The sequence below is a fragment of the Leucopleurus acutus genome (assembly GCF_964270905.1).
Source record: "Leucopleurus acutus genome assembly, chromosome: 9".
Taxonomy (NCBI): Eukaryota; Metazoa; Chordata; class Mammalia; order Artiodactyla; family Delphinidae; genus Leucopleurus; species Leucopleurus acutus.
The window spans coordinates 16,350,879-16,375,039 of NC_139144.1; the positions used below are offsets into that span (position 1 = coordinate 16,350,879).

Below are 24,161 nucleotides of genomic sequence, written 5' to 3' on the forward strand. Positions count from 1 at the left end.
AAATCAAGAATGCATTTAGTTATGGGAGCAAATAAAAGCAAAGGAAAACATAGCAGCTTGCCCATTACTAATTTTGTCTGGGCTCACTGAATGCTGATTTCCACCTTGCCCAATTTCAATATTTGTTTTTTAAATATCTTAATTATAGAAATTTTCTTCAACATATATAATATCCCAAGAAATTAATACATTACAAACTGAGAGGGAAAATTTAATTTGGTATTATGAGTCATTTTGAATAAGTACTCAGGCAATTAGGAAAAAAAACTTTTTTCAAAGCTCCAATAAAAGTTATTCATATACTTAAGTTGAAAGAATACACTTTTTATTATTTTAAATCTTAATTTTGGACTTTATAATTTTATGATGATCCAGAATCATCTCTGGCCAATTTAAGAGCAGGTAGAAAGCAAGCACATACTTAGGCCTCCTTTTACTATGTAACTGTGTTGCTGTTTTCTTTTCCTCTGGACTCTTTGAGAGATCATCTCCTCCTGGTAGCTCAGGGGGCAGTGGTAAATCAGCAAGTAAACATCGTAGTTTCTTTTCTACTTCTTTTTTAACTGCTTTTACTGAAATATTTCCTCGTAAGCTAAAAAGAAAGGAGTCAGACAAATAAAACACAAAAATTTATTTCATTGAGAAATAAAAATGCATTTATATAGCACACAATGGCAAAGGCTAAACCGAGTTTCTTTACTTTCCAGCTAAAATAATATACTATATTCAACTGCAAAAATATAAAATTTGGGGGCAAAAATGATACAGAATTAGATAAAAACTAAGGAAATCTGAACAAAGTATGGACTTTAGTTACTAATAATGTATCAATATTGGTTCATTAATTGTAACAAATGTACCATACTAATAATGCTAGATGTTAATAATGAAGAAACTGAGTGGAGGGTATATGGGAACCCTCTGTAATATCATTATAACTTTTTTGTAAATCTAAAACTGTTCTAAAAAATAGTCTATTTTTTAAAAAGATATAGAATTACTATAAAAATGTAAATTAAAACTGAAAGTCAACTAGTCATGCTTTATGGGAAAATTCATTAGTTTTATAATAGCATTTGGTTTGATTCTGGTAGACAGACAAAAAGCTATTTTGTTTTAAGAAATAAATAAACCACATGCTATTATTTATCTGGCCCATTTAAATAACTACAAAGAACAAATTTAGCTTCATCCCTTTTCAGAATTAATTTTTCCTGAATTGGACAATGATTCTTTAAAAAATTTTTTAAGGCTCTAGCTTATCAGAATTACAGGTGAAAATTAAGCTCAGTTAGTTTTATACTTTTTTGAACGTATTAAGACCTCTGATTTTTTTAACTATATCTTAACCTGGTAATTGATTATTTTAAACCTCTCAGACACTACAAAATCTGTTTAACAATATAACATGTTGAAAGAGAATATTACAATGATAATAAAATTTGGACTTCACATACTTTCATAGCAGTTATGAGTCCCAGAATTAAAAACTTTAGTGAAACTACACTACTGTGGTCAGAAACTACTAATGATGTTAACAATATAAATCATTTCATTTTAATTATAACTTCTCCTACTCATGTTGGACTTTAATATTATTGTACAATATACAGTCTTTTAATACCATCTGATAAAAACTATTTATCAATAAAATTGTGACTTTCCTTCACAACCCCATGTTACTAGAAAGTAATCTTTAATAGGGAAAACAAGCTCAAAAGGAAATTGGATTGCAGTTGTATTTTTATAGTAATGGTGTCATATAGCCCACTTTTCAATTTTCATGTCCCTCCATTCAACAAATATTCATTATACACGTCTATGTGCTAGGTATTACATAGGCACTACAGTTTAACAACAAAACAATTCACAAATACATTAAGATACATACAGTTCCTCTCAGAAGGGAGGTTACAGTCTTTTGGAGGCATCAGAAAGCGGCAGGATAAAGTACTGTACAGACTAATTTCCAGAGTAATATGGTACTAAAGGGTAGCTAACTCAGGACTCAAAGACAGTAAAAGCTTCTTTCTAGAAAAGGTACCACTTGAACTCTGTCTGAAAATAATTCTATTTAAAATAATTTATTTAGAGAACTGTAGTCTCTAACTTGTAATTAGACCTCAGTCCAAAATTTGCATTTGTCCAAAAATTCAAATCAATGGGGGGGAGGGGAGACTAGAAGTCTTAATTTTACTTATAATTTAACATTTAAAAGACTGCCTATATTCAAATATATCATTATATGAACTACCAAATTCAGCAAGGCTCCCAGACTTAAGAGAAATGAGATATTAGTTTCAAAAAATAACACTATATAATTAAACACATTATATTTTCACTGAATACCTGCAATAACAAAATAGGGTATGTGATGAGTTTTTAAAAGTCTCCATATACTACAGAAACAAAAAACAACAAAATGCCTTAACCAGAAATGTATAAGACCAAGAGAAGAAAATTAAAACATATGGCTGATGAACATAAAACTAGACCAGAATGAATGAAAAGAAATGATGTTTTCATATGGGAAACTGTAATCCTGTAAATCTGTCAGTCTCCAAATTAATCATTGCATTTAACCAAGTCCCAAACAAAAATCAAGCAAGACAAGCCAAATGATCATAAAATCTGTCTAAGAATAAGGGCAAAAAATGCCAACACTGGGCCCAAGTTCATTTATAGCAGTGTTGAAGCTGAGGCTGAATGGCCGGGTTATTCACTAACTAGTAATTTACTCCATCCCTTTACTTTTACATTACCTACCTACTCCTATAATAGAAATCTGACTTTGAGGGCCAACATACTATGCACCTAAGAAGTTAAAACAAAAAAGTATTGGCAAAGAAATAATACAATATGTTAATAGAAAATAGAGTCCAGAAACACACAGATATCTATAAGAATTTTTATATATGGCACCACAAATCAGTGAGATAGATTATTCAGTAAATGCCATTAGCAACAACTGATCTATTAGTCCAGGGGTGATGCGAGAGAGCACATAATCAGACCATGTCTTTCTTCTACATATAATAACCAAAAACAAATTTCTGTGAGATGTGAGTTAACCTTTAAAAATGTTTTAAACCTGTAAGTTTTAAAGGAAAAATTATAGATCCAACTACATTCAAAATGGAAAACACGCATGTAGCCAAAACCAAAAATAAGTCTCAAAGACAAGCAACAGACTGTGAGAGGCACAGGTCAAGATCCCTAACATAAGCAGTACCTATAAATCAATTATAAAAAAGATAATAATCTTAAGGAAAAGTCAGTATAAAACATGAACAAGCGGGGCTTCCCTGGTGGCACAGTGGTTGAGAGTCCGCCTGCTGATGCAGGGGACATGGGTTCGTGCCCCAGTCCGGGAAGATCCCACATGCCGCGGAGCGGCTGAGCCCGTGAGACGTGGCTGCTGAGCCTGAGCGTCCGGAGCCTGTGCTCTGCAACGGGAGAGGCCACAACCGTGAGAGGCCCGCGTACCGCACAAAAAAAAAAAAAAAAAAAAAACATGAACAAGCAATTCACTGAAAAATAAAGCCAACAAGTGTTTAGAAAGATGCTATAGCTCAATACCCAGAAAAATGCAAAATTAATCACATATTTTGAAGATTTTCAACATTTCAAAATTGGCAATATTTAGTGTTAGTTGAAGCAATTTCATACACTTGGGTGCATAAATTGGTACACAATCTTACTAAGATTCAATTTGGCAGTTTCCATCAAATTTTTAAATGTGGATACTTTGACCTCACAACTATCCTATAAAAATTGCTCACATGTACATAAAATATTAATGTATAAGGAGAACTTAATAGCAAACAATTATAAATCTAAGTATCCATTAATCAACAGAATAGTTAATAAGAGAGTGATGTATCCACTTCCATGTATAGGAATATTGAACCTATCTCTACCAACCTGGAAAGATCTCCAACACATTAAAATAAAAAAAAAAAGAAGTGAAGGAATATTGTGCATGGTATGATCCTAATTTTAATAAAAATGATTTATTACATGTAAACATATAGTTAACAGTCTATCTTATGATTTTCGGAGAGTAATGGATTCCAGGGCTGGGAGAGAAGCAAAGTTCAAAGCGAGCCTAAAAGATATTGTTTGGCTAGGAAGCAAGGAAGCACTCAAAAATAAAATGAGTCATATCAAAAGGACAAAGGAGTTAGCATAAAGGAGTTCCCACTGGCCAAATTTCAGACCATCAAATTTGGAGCATCAAAAAGAAGAGTGGCTCAATGTTCATTGCAGCTCTATTTACAAGACAGGACATGGAAGCCACCTAAGTGTCCACTGACAGAGGAATGGATAAAGAAGATGTGGCACATATATACAATGGAATATTACTCAGCCATAGAAAGAAACGAAATTGAGTTATTTGTAGTGAGGTGGATGGACCGAGAGTCTGTCATACAGAGTGAAGTAAGTCAGAAAGAGAAAAACAAATATCGTATGCCAACACATATATATGGAATCTAAAAAAGAAAAAAAAATGGTTCTGATGAACCTAGGGGCAGGACAGGAATAGAGATGCAGACGTAGAGAATGGACTTGAGGACACGGGGAGGGGGAAGGGTAAGTTGGGACAAAGTGAGAGAGTGGCATGGACATATATACACTACCAAATGTAAAACAGATGGCTAGTGGGAAGCAGCCACATAGCACAGGGAGATCGGCTCAGTGGTTTGTGACCACCTAGAGGGGTGGGACAGGGAGGGAGGGAGGAAGACGCAAGAGGGAGGAGATATGGCGATATATGTATATGTATAGCTGATTCATTTTGTTATAAAGCAGAAACTGACACACCATTGTAAAGCAATTATACTCCAATAAAGATGTTAAAAATATATACACATAATAAAATTTAAAAAAAAAGAAGAGTGGCTATAAGTGATGTTGAATCAATCTTTGGCCGCACATGTCAGCAGTAGTACTCAGGAGTCTTAAAAAACTTCAATATGCTTGAAACATACAAACACTTTCAAAGCAAAAAGAGCAAAGACACAATAAAAGAGAAAAGACAGAAAAGAAGGTGGGTCAAAAAAATTTTGTTAATGGCCAAGTATGAAATGTGCCACCATCTTGTTAAAAACAGATGCAGAAAGAATATCCTCCTTAATAAGCAGTCACCTGGGCACATCCTGAATTCTTAAAAACATCACCACTAAAAATTTACCCCTGTAGCACATATGAAAAATAAAGTAGAGAACAACCAGTCTCACTGGTCCAGAATCACTAGATTCTCAGCAACTGGCTTATTCTCACTAATGAAGTGACTCAATTCTGCATTCATGCCTCTCTGTCCTGGACAGCCCATTCCAGGAGTCATCAAAATTACAAATCACTACTCTTATGACCCTTTGGTGTTCCTAGAGAACAGTCAAACCTGCAAATACCACAATTAGAATAGTATAACTGGATAACACCTGATCATATTGGATGGGGTCCCTCAGCAACATTTTTGATTGTAGAAAAAAGATGCCTCAGAGGGCATGAAACACAGAAATTATATTCAATATTTTATTTTCTGTTTGAAATTATAAAATTGTCATAATGCTGGCCAAAGTGAGCACTTGCAAGACCTGCCCACATGGAATTTCTATCCACTTGTTTTCAAATTCTCAGATGTCATTTAGGAAAACTGACCATATAGTTGCTTTTTAACAAAAAGGGGAAGGGGAGGGGAACAGCTATAATTTCTTCATAAAAATAAGAATGAAAAAGGTTAATTTAAGTCAATTGGCAAATAACACACAACAGCATAAAGCTTCTATCCTAGCATACATTTGAGAAACATTCTTAGAACTGCATTTACATTTACTCTTACCTTCATCCTCTTAAAAATGTTTCAAAATAAAGTACAAGCCACACCCCCAACATTCACAGCAGAAATGTGTAAACAATTTAAAGGAAAGCATAAACACATTTCCGTAATATGTAATTAATCTCTAATTGCAAAAAATTAAGTCAATAAAACACTAAAAAGTGATGTATTCATAAAGCCACCTAAAGTAATAAATTTATAAGGCCAATGAAAACACTTAGAATAACCAAGACACACGCTATTATCAACCAGGACAGACTCTCTCATAAAATGTCCTGTCTCCGGTAGGATCACCAAGGAATACTCAGCCAAAGAAAACACCAACATTTCTAATTCTCAAGCTCAAGCTGAAACATACATTGTATCCCAGGACAATGGCAATTTTTACCTGGAATTCTTAGCATAAGCTATAATTTTGTCATCCTACAAGCCATGTGCTTCATTTTAAGTTGTACACAATAAAGAAAATTAATTCACTTACTAAAAGTCATTATAAAATTTTTTTGGTGGGGGTCAAATAATTTCTCATTTCAAACTTAGATTTTTCTTTAAACAGTCACTGACAAAATTTTTTGCACTTACCTATCAGCATCTTTATCTTCAGGCAGCATGGGAGGCAAAGGTAAGGGTGGTAAGGTAGAGGTCACTAAAGCCACATGTTGCTCCTTCTCCTTGGCTCCTATGCTTGGTGTAAGTGGTTTGGTTTTCTCTTTAAGAGATACTGGTTCCTCCTTTGTAACAGCAGATTTACCCTCCTTTCCAACTACAACTGCTTTCTTGGTGGCTTTATCTACAATCAAATTATTATCCACCTTTGCTACCTGAAGAGGTGGCTTTGTTTTTGCCTTGTCATTTTTTAAAGTTCCACTGCTTGAGGGAGAAGGTGCATGCTCAATTTTAAGTTTCTTCACATCCTTCACGTGGTTGGTTTGTGATGCACTGGCACCAGTTTCTGTGTTCCCCTTGGTAGGTGTAGAAGTGTTTGAAGCTTTGGCAGCTTTGGCAGCGGCCTCAGCAGCCTTAGCTGCTTCTGCAGCTTTCGCTGCCTCTGCAGCTCGTGCTGCCTCTGCAGCTCGTGCTTTTTTATTCTTGTTCAATTCAGCTGCCAGGCTACTCTTCAGAGTTAGTGTGCTAGGAGAAATGCTAGAATGACGACTTCTGGATCTAGACAATCTGTGCCTGCTACGAGATCTTGAATGCCTAGATGAGTATGGGCTTCTGCTTCGGGATTTGGCAGACCGTCTGGTGGAAAATAATTAAGATTTAGTCAGTAACTCAGAAAAGTTCAGTTTGAAGTGTACAAAAACTCCTAACTTGAGGCTGTGAAATGAAATAGAAATTACTTAATTTCCAAACCATAATATAGTTTTTGTGAGAGAATTTTTTAAAAGCAGAAAGTGCTTTTAAGTAAAATATTATCTGCTGGTTATACTTTTCCTGAAAATAGACTCTTGATCTCAGTCTGGCCTACAAATGCTCAAAGATGGGGCTGGATGAAAGGAGATCTCTATGAAAAGAAATACTGTAAGAATTAGGAGGAAAAACTATGACAAGGCATTACTGCTGTCTCAAGAAAATAGAAGCAGTCAACAAGGACAACACCAATGGTAGAAGTAGCAGGGTGAAGTCTGACCAAACTTTTACCAGGGAGACAATTTCTACAACTCAAAAGCCCCCCATGCATAAGTTCAGGAGTAAGTAGTGCTCTGTCTACACCAAGAGTGAAAAAAATGAAACCTGTCATTAGGCAGTAAGAAAAAGTCTAAATCTTGGTAACTATCTAACAATGACTGTTCATTTCACTTCTCAAAAATCACTGGAAAACACAAAAATTAACGTATATTCAAAAGTATGGTGGCAACCAAAGTTTCTATGAAACAAGTGCAGCACAGCACCAACAGAAATGAAGCTGAGCTTTTCAAATCCACACCTTATCAAAACTTTAAAAAAATATAAGACCAAGGCACTATTAGAGTACTTTGACATATTTGATATGGCTCACTTAATGCTCACATCAACCCCAGTAAAGTATCTGCAGTTTGTAGATAAAACTTGAATCTAAAATATTACCTGAAGTCAAATCCCAATCTCATTAGTAGTTGTACTGGTTATTATCTTACTGCCACTACCCCATCCCTCCAATACTCTTCTGCCCTACCCTGGGCCCAAAGGAGGCTGACCTCAACAGATGCATCTTCTGGGTTCCAGTGTTATCCATCACTGGCAGATTAGAAGGCAGCGAAAAGCTGGATTATTTCTTTCCAGCTCCCTCCTTCCTATTGGTCACATTTTGTGGCAGAAGATCTGTCCCTCTACCACCATGGCTCCTGTCAAGCACTGCCTTCTCCACAGCTCTCACCAGGCTCTAATAACACTATATTTTCCTTGCCCCTTCGAGCTTCCCTCTGTAACTAACGAAAACATCCCTTGTCAGTTTTCTCAATCCACCCCTATCTCTGTAGTCCTCCATTAAAGTTTCTTAAACCATCTGAGTTGGATTCTGTTACCTTCTAGAACCTAACTGTATGCCAGGTCTTAAACCCAGATCTTTTGATTCTAAAGTATGCAGAGTCACATTCAACACATTAACACACTACCATGGAGATAGTTCTTATTGAAATTTTGTAGGGGATTTGGTAAATGAAGCAAAGAAATTCCTAAGAACCCATAATTAAAGTGGGAAGAGAAAAGGAAGAACCAGAAATTTTTGTTTATATTTGGCATTAATATATTATGTAATATATTACATATATATTATCCAATACATTTTACAATTCTAGTATGAAGACAAATGATGGTTAGATTTAGGATAAACTCAAATACAAATTCAACTTCTCCCTTATTCTTTCAGAAACATTTCAAAATGTACGTAGGGCCAATTAGTGTTCAGCACTGAGCTAGTGTTTCCAACCCCATACTTTACATAAAGTATTTATGTAACATTATTTTAGGTTAACAGGAACACTGGTTTAGTAAACATTTTAATCTAACACTTGCTTAACAAATATTCATATACATCAATCATAAAAATCATCAATGAGCTTACAACTATTCATGGAAATGAGAGGAAATGTTTAGCTAAATATAAAGTAATAAGTTGGTTATAAAATATCTTGGATAACTTTAATATAGGAACAAAAAGTGTCATAATATGAAACACTTGGCCACACTTTTAATTTCCTTTGCCTTCAGAATCCTGGACCTCAAAATAAGACTGCTATGTCAAGTTACTATCCCCTGATCACAGCAGGAGAAAGCAAAGAGACTGTCGTCTCATCAGAGGTAACAGCACAGAACTTTTCCTAAATTAACTTTCCCACACTAGCAAGATTCTGGTCATCAGCTTCATACAGACACAGAAATAATATTTAACTAAGAAATTTATAATCAGTAAACTTTACTTAAGAAAACAGATACAAAGATAAAATCCCAACACAAGTAACTCCTCTGGCCTATTAAATTCTTATTCTCTTCTGCACAGAATCTAGATAAGAAAGTTATCAGTAAAGACAAAAATTTTTGACCTATAAAATACATATTTCAGAAATGACATTTTTATGGTATTTGATCCCTAAACCAACTGCAATTCTTCTAGACACACACTCCGTTCTTCTCCAATTTTTCTATTTCTCTTAAAAACTTCCTTAACTTTTCAAATTTCCTGCCCTAGTAAACTTGTATTCTCTCAGGTATTGCATATTTGCTAATCAATTTCAATTACATATTTACTATTTATAACAAACATATTTTGGGAATCTAAAATTAAATAAAAACACAAAACTCAAGTTTAGGTTATTCTTACTAATGATCTAACACTTCAGCCATACAAAGTTATGAGAGTAAGAGAGAAGTGGATCTCTAAGACTACATAATGAATTATGTCATGTCTTATAAAAAGAACTTAAGTGGATGGTAGATAGCACATCCTTGTTTTATAGGTAAGATTTTTCTTCTTTTTAAAAATGTTTTTTCTAATATTTCTGTGCTGTAAAATTTACAGTGACCATATATTAGCTGTTTCTTGTTTGTTTTGAATGTTTTTAAGATGTTACAGAATCATGGGGCTTCCCTGGTGGCGCAGTGGTTAAGAATCTGCCTGCCAATGCAGGGGACACAGGTTCAAGCCCTGGCCTGGGAAGATCCCACATGCTGCAGAGCAACTAAGCCCATGCGCCACAACTACTGAGCCTGCACTCTAGAGCCCGCGAGCCACAACTACTGCAGCCGCATGCCACAACTACTGAAGCCCGCACGCCCAGAGCCCGTGTTCCACAACAAAAGAAGCCACCACAATGAGAAGCCCACACACCGCAATGAAGAGTAGCTCCCACTCGCCACAACTAGAGAAAGCCCGCGCACAGCAACAAAGACCCAACATGGTCATAAATAAATAAATAAAATTTTTAATTAAAAAAAAAAAGAAATTACAGAATCTTTTTACAAGCTTTCGCAAATTCATACAACTCAAAGCAGAACCAGGGGGCTTCCCTGGTGGCACAGTGGTTAAGAATCCACCTGCCAATGCAGGGTACACGGGTTTGAGCCCTGGTCCAGGAAGATCCCACATGCCACAGAGCAACTAAGCCCGTGTGCCAAAACTACCGAGCCTGCGTGCCACAACTACCGAGCCCACGTGCCACAACTACCGAAGCCGGCACACCTAGAGCCCATACTCCGCAACAAGAGAAGCCACCACAATGAGAAGCCTGTGCAGTGCAACGAAGAGTAGCCCCCGCTCACCGCAACTAGAGAAAGCCTGCGGGCAGCAATGAAAACCCAATGCAGCCAAATATAAATAATAAAATAAAATAGATAAATTAAAAAAAAAAAAAAGCAGAACCAGGATAAAAAATCCAGTATCTAAAACCCAACTGGTTAGTGCTCACTGTTAATTCGGTTAGTGTTCCTTAGAGAGAGAGCATGGTGTACTGTTCACTCGACTATATCACACAATCTCTCCAAGAGTCCAGGTCTTCTGCAATTGTGCCTAATTAGCAAACACTGATTCTTAAAAGTTTTACTATAATAATATTCAATCCCTCATTATATAAAATAATATGTAAGAGCAGTATCCAATAGAAATTTCTGGGATGGTGGAAACGTTCAATGCATGTGATGTCTCCTATGGTAGTCACTATGCACAATATTTTTTAGCCTAATTTTTCTACCCTGCTTATTTCACATGCTAATAGTAGCTATGTCCATTCAAATCTTGTTGCTAAGCCCCCATAAAGGTATGAAAGTGATTCCCATGCAAGGATGGTTCAACATACGCAAATCAATAAATGTGATATACCACATTAATAAAATGAAGGATAAAAATCATATGAGTATCTCAACAAATGCAGAAAAAGCGTTTGATAAAATTCAACATCCTTTCACTATAAAAACAAAACATATGGTTACTAGAGGGGAAAGGGGGGGAGGGATAAATTGGGAGATTGGGACTGACATATACACACTACTATATATAAAACAGGTAACTAATAAGGACCTACTGTATAGCACAGGGAACTCTATTCAATACTCTGTAATGACCTATATGGGAAAAGAATCTAAAAAACAGTAGATATATGTGTATGTATAACTGATTCATTTTGCTGTACAGTAGAAACTAACACAACATTGTAAATCAACTATACTCCAATAAAAAAAATTTAATTAAATAAAAATAAAAACTAAACAGATTGAGCACAGAAGGAACACACCTCAACACAATAAACGCTAGATATGACAAGCCCACAGCTAATATTATACTCAACAGTGAAAAACTGAAAACTTTTCTCTAAGATCAGGAATAAGATAATGATGCCCACTCTTATCACTTTTATCCAACACAGTATTGGAAGTCCTAGACATAGCAATTAGGCAAGAAAAAGAAATAAAAGGCATCAAAATCAAAAAGTGAAAAGGAAAATGTTCTTTGTTTGCAGAGGACATGAACTTACAGACAGAAAACCCTTTAAAGACTCCATCAAACACCTGTTAGAATAAACAATTTCAGTAAAGTTACAGGATACAAAATCAGTAGTGTTTCTATACACTAATGACAAACTGTTGGAAAGACAAAATAAGAAAACAATCCCATTTATAAAAGTATCAAAAAGAATAAAGTACTTCAGAATAAATTTAACCAAGGAGATGAAAGAAATTCAAAAAGAAATATACAGAAAGATATTCCATTCTCATGAATTGGAAGAATTATTAAAATGTCCATACTACCCAAAGTAATCTACAAATTCAATGGAATCCCTATCAAAATTCCAATGGCATTTTTCACAAAAATAGGAAAAAAACCCTAAAAATCATATGGAACCACAAAAGACCCTGAACAGCAAGAGCAATCTTGAAAAAGAAGAACAGAGTTAGAAGCATCAACTTTCTGATTTCAAAGTATATTACAAAGTTACAGTAATCAAAACAGTATGAGACATGGACCAATGGAACAAACTGGAGTCCAGAAATAAACCCATGCACATATGGCCAATTAATTTTCTACAAAGGAGTCAAGAATATACAACGAGAAAAGGATGATCTCTTCAATAAATGGCATCGGAAAAGCTGGATAGCCATACGCAAAAGAATAAGACTGGGCCCCTATTTTAAACCACATACAAAAAATCAACTCAAAATGGATTAAAGACTTGAACATAAGATTTGAAATCATAAAACTCCTAGAAGAAAAAGAAGGGGGTAAACTCTTTGATACTGATCTTGGCAAAGGTTTATCAAAAGCAAAAATAAACAAGTGGGACTACATCAAACTAAAAAACTTATGCACAGCAAAGGAAACCACCAACAAAACAAAAAATCAACCTATAGAACAGGAGAAAATATTTTTGATAAGGAGTTTATATCCAAAATATACAAAGGGGATTCCCTGGTGGTCCAGTGGTAAAGAATCTGCCTTACAATGCAGGGGACATGGGTTCGATCCCTGGTCAGGAAGCTGGGATCCCACATGAAGCGGGGCAACTAAGCTCGCGCACCTCAACTAGACAGCCTGTGTGTCGCAAACTACAGAGCCCATGCGCTCTGGAACCCGCGTGCCACAACTACAGAGCCCACGCGCCCTGTAGCCTGTGTGCCACAACTAGAGAAGAGAAAACCCACACACCACAACTAGTGAGAAGCCCACACGATGCAACAAAGATCCCGCATGCTGCAACTAAGACCGGACGTAGCCAAAAATAAATAAATAAATAAATCTCAAAATATACAAGGAACTCATACAACTCAGAGAGCAAAAAAAGCAAATGAACCAATTAAAAAGTGGGCAAAGGGGACTTCCCTGGTGGTCCAGTGGTTGAGACTCTGTACTTCCAATGCAGGGGGTGTGGGTTCAATTCCTGATCAGGGAACTAAGATCCCACATGCCATGCGGCACAGCCAAAAATTAATTAATTAGTTAATTTTAAAAAACATTTGTTTAAAATTAAAAGTGGGCAAAGGACCTGAAGAGACTTTGCAACACATCCAAATGGCTAACAGGTACCTGAAAAGGTGCTCAATATCACTAATCATCAGGGAAACGCAATTCCACAATGAGATACCTCCACATACCTGCTTGAATGTTTATTATCAAAAGGCAAGAGATAACAAATGCTGGTGAGAATGCAGAGAAAAGGGAACCCTGGTACACTGTTGTTAGGAATGTAAATTGACACAGCCACCATAGAAAACCATGTGGAAGCGAATCTAGAAGTCAAAAAATACAACTATTGGCAATCCACTTCTGGGTATACATCCGGAGGATATGAAATCACTACCTCAAAGAAATATCTGTACAGGCATACCACCGCAATAAAGCAAATTTGCAATAAAGCAAGTCACACAAAGTTTTTGGTTTCCCAGCACATAAAAAGCTATGTTTACACCATACTATAGTCTTTTAAGTGTGCAATAGCATTATGCCTAAAAAAACAGTGTACATACCTTAATTTTAGAAATTAATGCTGTTGGGAAAATGGCACCAACAGACTTGTTCAATGCAGGGTTGCCACAAACCTTCAGTTTGTAAAAAACACAGTGTCTGAGAAGCACAATAAAACGAGATATGCCTGTACCCCCATGTTCACTGCAGTACTATTCATAAGAGCCAAGATATGGAAACAATCTTAAGTGTTTATGAATAGATGAATGGATAAAGAAAATGTGGGCATGTGTTTAATATTATGCAGCCTTAAAAAAAGAAGGAAATCCTGCCATTTGTGACAACACAGATGAACCTGGAGAGTGTTATGCTACGTGAAATAAGCCAGGAAAGACAAATACTGCATGGTATCACTTATATATAGAATCTTAAAAAAACAAAAAAAGTCAAACTCAAAGGAAGATAGAAGAGAAGGGTGATTGCCAGGGGCTAGAGGGTGGGGGAAATGGGGACAGGTTGGTAAAAAGGTACAAATTTCAGTTTTAAGATGAATAAGGTCAGGACTTCCCTGGTGGTACAGTGGGTAAGACTCCATGCTCCCAATGCAGGGGGCCTGGCTTCAAGCCCAGGGCAGCGAACTAGATCCCCACATGCATGCTGCAACTAAGAGTTTCAATGCCACAACTAAGTAGCCCACGTGCCGCAACTAAGGAGCTGGCAAGCTGCAACTAAGGAGTCCTGGAGCTGCAACTGAGGAGCCCACCTACCACAACTTAGACCCAGTGCAACCAAATAAATATTAAAAAAAAAAGATGAATAAGGTCTAAGAACCTAATGTATATAACATGGTGACTATAGCTGATAACACAGTGTTGTATAATTAGAAGTAATTTGCTAAGAGAGTTGAACTTAAGTATTCTTACCCCCCAAAAAAAAAGAGGTAAATATGTGAGGTGATGAATGTGTTAACTTGATTGTGAGACGCCTCTCACAATGTATACATATATATCAAGTCATCACTGTTGACACCTGAAATATATTACAATTTTGTCAATTATATCTCAACAAACTGGGGGGTGGGGAGGAATGATTCCCAAAGTGAAAACAAGCACTATATAAATATAACGTGGCATTATTTTTCAAAAACCGGTCTCTCTCAATCATCCCTTTAGTCACTGTCTCAGTCAAAACTCTAAATATTCCTGTAAAATTTGCCATGCATTAGTATTATAACAGCTCTATTAAGTTTAACAGTACTATGGCAGCCTCTTAAATTTACCCCTTGTTTCAAAACTAATCTGTATCTAATCCAGACTTACATGCAAAGTGAACACTTTCCTCTAAAATCTGCTCCCTGCCATTCTGTATTTTTAATTTCACCACTCTCCTCTACCCATTTACCCAGCTTAGAAATCTTCCCAGTTTTCTGCTGCCCATACCACATGCCATCAACTGTCTCATTTTATTGATTCTAACTCTACATTCCCTTACATCCATAATTCCTTGTATGTTTCCTATTCCTGCTGTAAAAAATTATCCACAGATTTAGTGGCTTAAACAACACAAATGTATTATCTTACAGTTCTGGAAGTCAAAAGTCCAAAATCAGTCTCACTGGGCTAAGATCAACATGTCACCAGGGCTTTGTTCCTTCTACAGTCTTGGGAAAATCTGTTTCCTTACCCTTTCCAGCTTCTAAAGACTGTTCGTTCCTTGGTTCATGGTCCCACATCATCTGACTTTGGTTCATGGTCCTTCCATCATCACATTTCCTCTCTCCCTCTGCTTCTATCATCACATGGCCTTTTCTGACCCTGACTTTCCTGCTTCCTTTTACAAAGACCCTTGTGTTTACATAGGACCTACAATCCAGGATAATCTCTCCATCTCCAGGATCCCTATTTTAATCTACAAAGGTCCCTTTTGCCAAGTAAAGTAACATATCACAGGTTCACATGGACATCTTTGAGGGGGCCATTATTCACATCTTCCTCTTCTATTCTCAAGGCCACTGTTCTATTTCAGACCTCATTACCTCTCCTCTAGGTTACCTTATCATCTTAAAAATAACTGATCTCTTTAAATCAAATCTCTCCTTGCCCCAATTATTTCTACAGACACCATAACCACACTAATCCTCACTTTTCAGTGATTATTACATGTCTCAAATTCACTCTCTTTTTAGTAACTATTCTAAACCTTCACACCTTCTTCAAGCTCACAATATTCCCAAAGTCTTTCTTAAAATCACTTTACTTCTTTTTCACAGAAAAAAACAAAGGTTATCGGGTATGTTTCCTGCCTGCAAACTTTTTTTTTTTTATTTTGGCTGCATTGAGTCTTCGTTGCTGCACGCGCGAGGGCTTTCTCTAGCTGCGGCGAGCGGGGGCTACTCTTTGTTGCGGTGCGCGGGCCTCTCACTGCAGTAGCTTGTCTTGTTGCGGAGCACGGGCTCTAGGCACACGGGCTTCAATAGTTGTGGCACGTGGGCTCAGTAGTTGTGGCTGGCGGGCTCTAGAGCGCAGGCTCAGTAGCTGTGGCACATGGGCTTAGTTGCTCCGCCCTGCCTGCAAACTTAATCTGTACCTCCATCCACTTTATATTCCACCTGATCTCAGAGCAGAGGTGTTCCTCTTTATATCTAAGGCTAACTCCTGTAATAATACTTTCAATCCCATATTCTCTAGATCCTTACTTCAGAGTTTGGCCCACAAACCAAAGCAGCATCAGCTTCATCTGGGAGTTTATGAGAAATGCTGTATCTCAGGCCCCAACCCAGACCTTCTGATTCAGAATCTGCATTTCAACAAAATCCCCATTATAGTTTGAGATGCTCTATGCTAGGCTCCTCTAGGGAGGAGGAGATGAGATGCTCTATGCTAGGCTCCTCTAGGGCTACTCCATTACTTGTGACTTCAACCTTTTGCTGTCTATTCACTATTTCCCCTCAGGAAATAAATAACTCAAGACTCTAAGATCTTTAAAAACAGACAAGAAAAAACAAGCAATAAATGGCACCTTGATATTGTATCTTTATGCCTCCTTCCAATTACAGTCAAATTCTCATCCACCCCACATACTCCTCAAACCACTCTAATCTGGCTTATATGTCCTCACTGTAATTATTGAGGTGATCAATGACCTACCTCTGGAGGAAAAATAAAGGGAAAAGGAAAGAAAAATATCAATATCTATGATGACAATGTTGACTATACCCTTAAAAAACACTTTCTAACCACTTCCACTACCGTTTTTTTCCTGATTGTTTTTTTACTTCTATGGCCATTTCTCAGTGCTCCTTAAGGTTCCTCTTCTTCATTATATCCATTCTCCCACGTCCCCATGATAACTTAATTCATACATATGTATGGCTTAAATTATCACCTAAACATTGATTACCCCCCGAAGTCATCCTCCACCCCTCCCAAATATCCTAAATGCACCTTCAACACAATACAGCTGAAGCTATTAGGCTTCCTCTCCAAATCCACCCGCTTTCTCCTTAAATATACCCTATCCTCAGGCAATGGTATCCACTGAAGTAGCAGAAATCCAGAAGTCATTCTATATTCCACCTGATCCCTTTCCTCCCTTCTCCCGTATCCAACTGATCTCCAAGTCCTGTCAATTCTGCATCTCAAGCATGTCTCCAATTTTCGAGGCTCTTTATCCCCTTAGCTACTATTTCACATGAGGTCCTACCTCATCTTTTACTTTGCCCAGTGTAACAGTCTCCTTACCAGTTTCCCCACCTCGAGTCTCTACCTTTTCCAATCTACTGCCACCTGAATCTTTCAGTTACCCTCTATCAAAATTCTTCATAGCCTTGCACTGCACACAAAACCTTGTCCAGCCATCCCAAAGCACATAAAGTGTCAGGTCTAGAATGTTTCTCTCATGTTTCTCTCTTTCCCTATTTTATCTGCTAAGCAAAGGGATACTTCATAGCAAAGCACAAATGTCTACCACACCTCTATAAAGCCTCCCCTTATTATGCCAGGCAGCTGCAGATGTTCCTTGAACTATGATCCTACAACACTTCATTCACATTTCATTAAAATAATAATCTGTCTTCCCCAACTAAACTGAGATCACTGAATTCTCATAGCCCTGACTAGCACAGACCTGGCACTGGCAGATGCTCAATAAATATTTGCTGGTAGTACTCCTACTGAATAGAATTCACCTTCCTTAGTCTAGTATTAACGTGCTGCATAATCTGTCTGGTCCTAACCTACCTTTCCTTATCAAGTTCTGAATTTGCCTAATGCTCCACACCGTTACTCCCACAGATTGACCCACTGAGATTATCCTCTTCTCCATCTTCTATTGAAGTCCTATCCACCTTTCAAGGCCTAGTTCAAGAGTCCTTCCTTCTTCATAAAGCCGTACCACCAACTCCAAGAAAAAAGCAAGCTCTCCTTTCTTTGAATCCCTATAGCACCTTATCTACATCCTTCTTAAGATCTTTATCATTCGTAACACTGCACTTTAGACGTTACCACATTATCTACTACACTATATCCTCTTTAAGGTACAAACACCAGATCTAATTCATTTTTGTATCACTCCACAACCCTTAACGTAAGAACACACAGATGGTAGTCTTTTATTAAATAAACAAGCATACCACACTGACACCCACAGTTTACAAAATACTTTTATAGGCATTTTTCATTTGACTTGCTCTTTGTATCAACCAAGGCATAGAGAAAGCAGATGGAAGAACTAAGATAAAGAGGGTCAAGAAATTTACTTAGAGGCCAGGAGCTATGAAAAGGTAGAGTCAATACTCAAGAGCAAGTCTTCCAGTTTAAAGCCAGGCATTATTTATTGTTACCACACCATACTACACCCTTCCCCTCCATTTATTTAAATCTTATCTGTCTTTATGGGTCAAGGTAAAGTCCCATCTCCTCTGTAACCTTCTCATTTGCTGAAATCATATAACACTTGTTACATACCGCCTTGTATTTTTATGTCTATGTTTTTTAAAAACATAAATTGGATTATACCACACCTTCGCCTAACACTCTCCAATGGCTTCTCAATGCATTTAGAATAAAATAAAAATCTTTTTTGTGATCCACAAAACCCAAATTGCCTCTCATCTTTATTATACCCTCCTTCACTCACTAGGCTCCAGCCACACAAGCCTCTTTTCTGTGTCTTCAAAGGGTCATGCTTTGCAACCTAAATGTCCGTCAACAGATGAACTGATAAAGAAGATGAGGTATACACAACAGAATATTACTCAACTATAAAAAAGAATGAAATAAGGCCATTTGCAGCAGCATGGATGGACCTAGAGCTGATCATACTAAGTGAGGTTAAGTCAGAAAAAGAAAGACAAACATATGATATCACTTATATGCGATCTAAAAAAAAATGATACAAATGAACTTATTTACAAAACAGAAACAGACTCATAGACATTGAAAACAAACTACCAAAGGGGAAAGGGAGGGGAGGGATAAATTGGGAGCTTGGGATTAACAGATACACGCTACTGTATATAAAATAGATAAACAATAAGGACCTACTGTATAGCACAGGGAACTATATTCAATATCTTATAATAAGCTATAATGGAAAAGAAGCTGAATGAGAACAGATATATAGAGATAGAGACAGAGACAGAGATGTATAACAGAATCACTTTGCTGTACACCTGAAACTAACACAGCATTGTAAATAAATTATACTTCAATTTTTTAAAAAATGAGAAAAAAGAAAATGAAAGTCACACTTCTTCTTGATTTGATACCTTAAAACGTTGTTTTTTATCTTCCTGGGATGCTTAGATCATCACATAGCTGACGCTTGTCATTTAGGTCTCCATTTAATTATCAACTTCATAGTGAGGTTGATAAATTAGAAAGACAAATTAGCACATACACACCTCTCTTCTCCACCAATGTCTTATTTACCACTATAACCCCAGTGCCTAAAACTATGTCTGGCATATAATAAGAGGTTAAAAGATATTTACTGAAGTGATTAATAAAAGTAAAGAACAAGTTATCTACTTCTCTGAATGTCTGCAAATACTAGCAGAATGCTTTGGGTAACTGATACCCAGCTAGTTAACTAATAGGCATAGGTCCACTGATAAAATTCTACTTAAACTAAGAAGATTTAGGAGACAGAATTACATTTAGTTAACTAGTTTCTTCATATAAACATTGAGATAAATTTATTACTTTTATTAACAACCAAACATTTTACATCCATTATGCCACAGGGACTTAATAAGCAAAACTAATTTTTCTAATGTAAAACTATATTTATTCCTTCTTTTTAATAACTAGAGGGTCTTCTTGATTAAAAAAATAATTCAGTCACAGAAGAAATACAAATGGCCATTTAAGACATTTAAATGTTTTCTCCTCTCTGGTAACCAGAAAAGGCAAAATAAAATGTTGGTAATAAATTTACAACCATCACAATGGCAAAAAGAAAAATTCTGAAAATATCAAGTATTCACCAGAATTTAGAGAAACGGTCACTCATATAAATTATCAGAGGGAATATAAAATTGCTAACTAAGCCTTTTAAAAAAAGGCAATTCGGTAGTACCTATCAAATGCTTTTGATCTGCAATTTCACTTATAAGAACATATCCTACAAAAACATTTCCAAATGTGTCAAAAGTTATCACTCAGATATCCTTTAAAGGACTGTTTGTAATATTAAAAAAAAAACGAAAAAACAGCTTAGTGCCCAACAGTTGATGGTTAAATAAAGCTTGATAGATTTCACTGTGGAATTCTATGTAGCCATTTGGAAAGATCTTCAAATCATACTGTTAAAAAAATAAAGTAAAAAACAACACTTATGGCACAATAACATTCTTAATGTTTATGTGTATATATGTTTGTATGTAAGTATATATGCAGAAAAAGGATGTACACCAATCTATTTACACGGTTATATATTTGGAAGGAAATGGGAATGAAAAGGGCATAAAGGGTAGCTTTCACATCTTGCTACATCTCTGTACAGTTTTCAAGCATTTCATATGTTTTAAATATAAAAAGAGTATAGGTTAAAAAAAGTCACAAAATTTCGTTGTATAAAACTGAAAAATGCAGAAAAATTTAAGGATAAACACCAACAGAAAACTTTAAAGAGGAACACTACCAGAAATTACTACAAACCAGAATGTATAGTATTTTACAATGTTTTTTACACTGTCACTTTCTTTAATAAAAATGAAAAAAGTTGTATCAATTTATTTACTCCAGTACACCAACTGCTTAACTTCAAAGAATTAAATTTAGAAAATCATGCATGCTTAAGTAACACTAACTAAAGGAAACTATCAACCTTAATGCATATATTTTCCATAATGAAACATTTTTCATACATTTCTTCCAGCAGAGTCTATGAGGAAACTGATGTGGCCAATCACTACGCACATACTACAAAACAGGAGACTTCCTCTTTTCCTAGCCCATAGGACAATAGTGGATAATTACACAGGCTTGTGTGTAAAGGACACCATAGGACAATAGTGGGTAATTACACAGGCTTGTGTATAAAGGACAACCAAAGCATCTGGAATTTTTCTGACACCAAAAATTAGACTCTGAGGGAAACAACTTTAATCAAAAAATAAAACAAATGCATTTATGAAAATTTCACAGCTAAAATCATTTTGTGGAGAAAGACTAAATGTTTTCCATACCTAATCAGGAACAAGGCAAGGTAGTCCAATTTCACCTCTTCTAATCAACACTGAACCTGAAATTCTAGCTGCTATAATTAGGCAAGAAAAAGAACTAGACCAGGGGAAAATAAAGAAATAAAACATTCTCTATTTGCAGATAACATATCTTGTATATAGAATATCCTAAGGAATCCGCTAAAAAACTATTAGAATTAATAAGTCAGCAAGATGGCAGGATACATGATCAATATAGAAAAATCTTCTGTAGGGAATTCCCTAGCAGTCCAGTGGTTAGGACTCAGCACTTTCACTGCCAGGGCACGGGGTTCAATCCCTGGTCGGGGAACTAAGATCCTGAAAGACGCGCGGAGCAGCCAAAAAAAACAAAAAAACAAAACACTACTGTAGTTCTACACAGTAGCAATGGACAATCAAAATTTACTTACAAAACAAGGTCCTACTGTACAGCACAGGGAACTACTAAGTCAATATCCTATGATAAACCATAATGGGAAAGAATATGAAAAAGAATATATATAACTAAGTACTCTGCTGTACAGCAGAAATTAACACAACATTGTAAATCAACTATACTTCAATACAATTTTTTTAATTTACCCCCCAAAATTTAACTTACAATAATAATTCCCATTGCAATAGCCTTAAATAGAACACCTAAGAATAAATTTAACAAAAGAAGTGCAAGGATTGTACCTACAACAAAAAACACCATTGAAAATACTAAGGAAAATCTAAATAAACGGAAAGACATTCCATGTTCAGGTATTAGATGACTTAACATTATTAAGATGGTAATACTCCCAAACTGATCTCCAGATTCAATGCAATCCCTATGAAAATCCTTAACTGCCTCTTTTGCACAAATTGGCAAGCTGAACCTAAAATTTGTGGGGAAATGCAAAGGATATCCCCACCACCCTCCCCTGCTTCCACAAAAAAAAGACAATAGACACAAATTCAAAGCGATCTAAAAGAGAAAATTTGAAAGTTCATACTTCCTGATTTCAAAAATTACTGCGAAGTTAGAATAATCAAGACTGTGTCGTACTGGCATAAGGATGGACATGTAAATCAATGGAATAGAACTGAGAGTCCACAAAATTAACTGAAAATAGACAGAAGATCAAGATGTAAGAACTAAAACTATAAAACTCTTAGGAGAAAATATAGGAACAAATCTTTGTGACTTTTAATTAGGTAAAGCCTTCTTAGGTAGTATACCAAAGCACAAACAACAAAAAGAAAAATTAACTAGACTTCATCAAAATTTAAAACTTTTGTGCTTAATAGATATCAACAAAGTGATACAACAGGAGAAAATATTTGCAAATCAACTATCTGTACCATAATTTATTTATCTGCCCCCCATTCAGAGTACTTAGGTTGTTTCCAGTTTTCGTTATTAGGTAGGAATTATTCATTCCATTTTACAAGTAGAAAGACTAGGGCTCAAAAAGGATAAGTAAATAAATTGCTTGATATTGCTCTGCTACAAAAGCACCAGAGTTACCACCTAAATTCACATATGTATTTTTTCTAAGTCTTTGCTTTTCCTTTATACTGTATCTCTACCCAGCCAACCCAAGGCACAAGATCTGCCAACCACATAGTAGTCTTTTGGTTGTTCTGTTGACCGCTGCCCTAGGCAAATTCTTTTTTCTTCTTCTTCTTTTGGGTCCATAACCAATGTCTCAAAAGCTAAGTGACTTGTCCAAAGTTACACTGCTACAATAGCCCAAGTGGTTGCCAACAAGTTACTTGCGGAAGACTCCATTTCTTTGTACTAAATTAAAGTTGACTCTCCCAAACACAAGAGTTTGTCTCTCTAGGAGAAGGAGAAATGTTGAAAGTCATATTAAGGGACTTGGATCCAGAATATATAAAGAACTCTTAAGATTCAACAATAAGAAGGCAACCAGCTTTTAAAATGGGTAAAGGATTTGAATAAACATTTCCCCCCAAAAGATATACAAATGGCCAATAAACACATGAAAAAATGCTCAACATTATTAGTCATTAGGGAAATGAAATCAAAAGCACAATAAGATAGCACTTTAAACATAAGGATGTCTATGATTAAAAAAAACAACTATTGTCAAGGATGTGGAAAAACTGGAACCCTAACATACTGCTGGTTGGAATATAAAAACTGATGCTGCCACTCTGAAAATTAGTTTGGCAGTTTCTTAAAATGTTAAACATAAGCTTACCATATGACTCAGAAATTCCACTCTTAGGTATATACTCAAGAGAAATAAAAACATATCTCCATGCAAAAACTGTACACAAGTGTTCAAAGGAGCATTATTCGTAACAGACCAAAGTGTAAACAACCCAAGTATCCATCAACTGATGGTAAAATATGGTATATCCATATAATGGAACACTACTTTGCTAAAAATGGAATGAAGTACTGATACATGCTACAACATATATGAGCCTTAGAAACATTAAGTTTAATGAAAAAAGCCAGTCACTGAAGACCATAAACTGTATGATTCCATTTATATGGAATGTCCAGAAAAGGCAAGACCATAGAAACAAGAAAGTAGATTGGCGGTTGTCAGAGACTTGGGGAGGTGGGAATGCAGAGTGACTACCACCGAGTTTCTTTCAGGTTTGATTAAAATGTTCTAAAATGAGTGGCAATGGTTGCACAACTCTGTGAATACACTAAAGACCACTGACTGTACTATTTAAAATAAAAGTAAATTGTATAGTTATTTTAAAAACTAGAAAAAGTAAGTAACATA

At 36.0% G+C, this 24,161-nt stretch overlaps 1 protein-coding gene across 2 annotated transcripts in view; it reads right to left on the reverse strand.

Moving 5' to 3' along the window:
• The window catches only part of CDK13 (cyclin dependent kinase 13), a 110,325-nt gene that overhangs the window by 73,968 nt on the left and 12,196 nt on the right, over positions 1–24,161 (reverse strand). For both annotated transcript variants that reach the window (XM_082846736.1, XM_082846735.1), the window contains exons 2-3: positions 6,425–7,084; positions 422–592 (exon numbers count right to left, since the gene is read on the reverse strand). In XM_082846736.1, the coding sequence (XP_082702862.1) occupies positions 422–592; positions 6,425–7,084 (831 nt within the window). The remainder of the gene's footprint in view (positions 1–421; positions 593–6,424; positions 7,085–24,161) is intronic.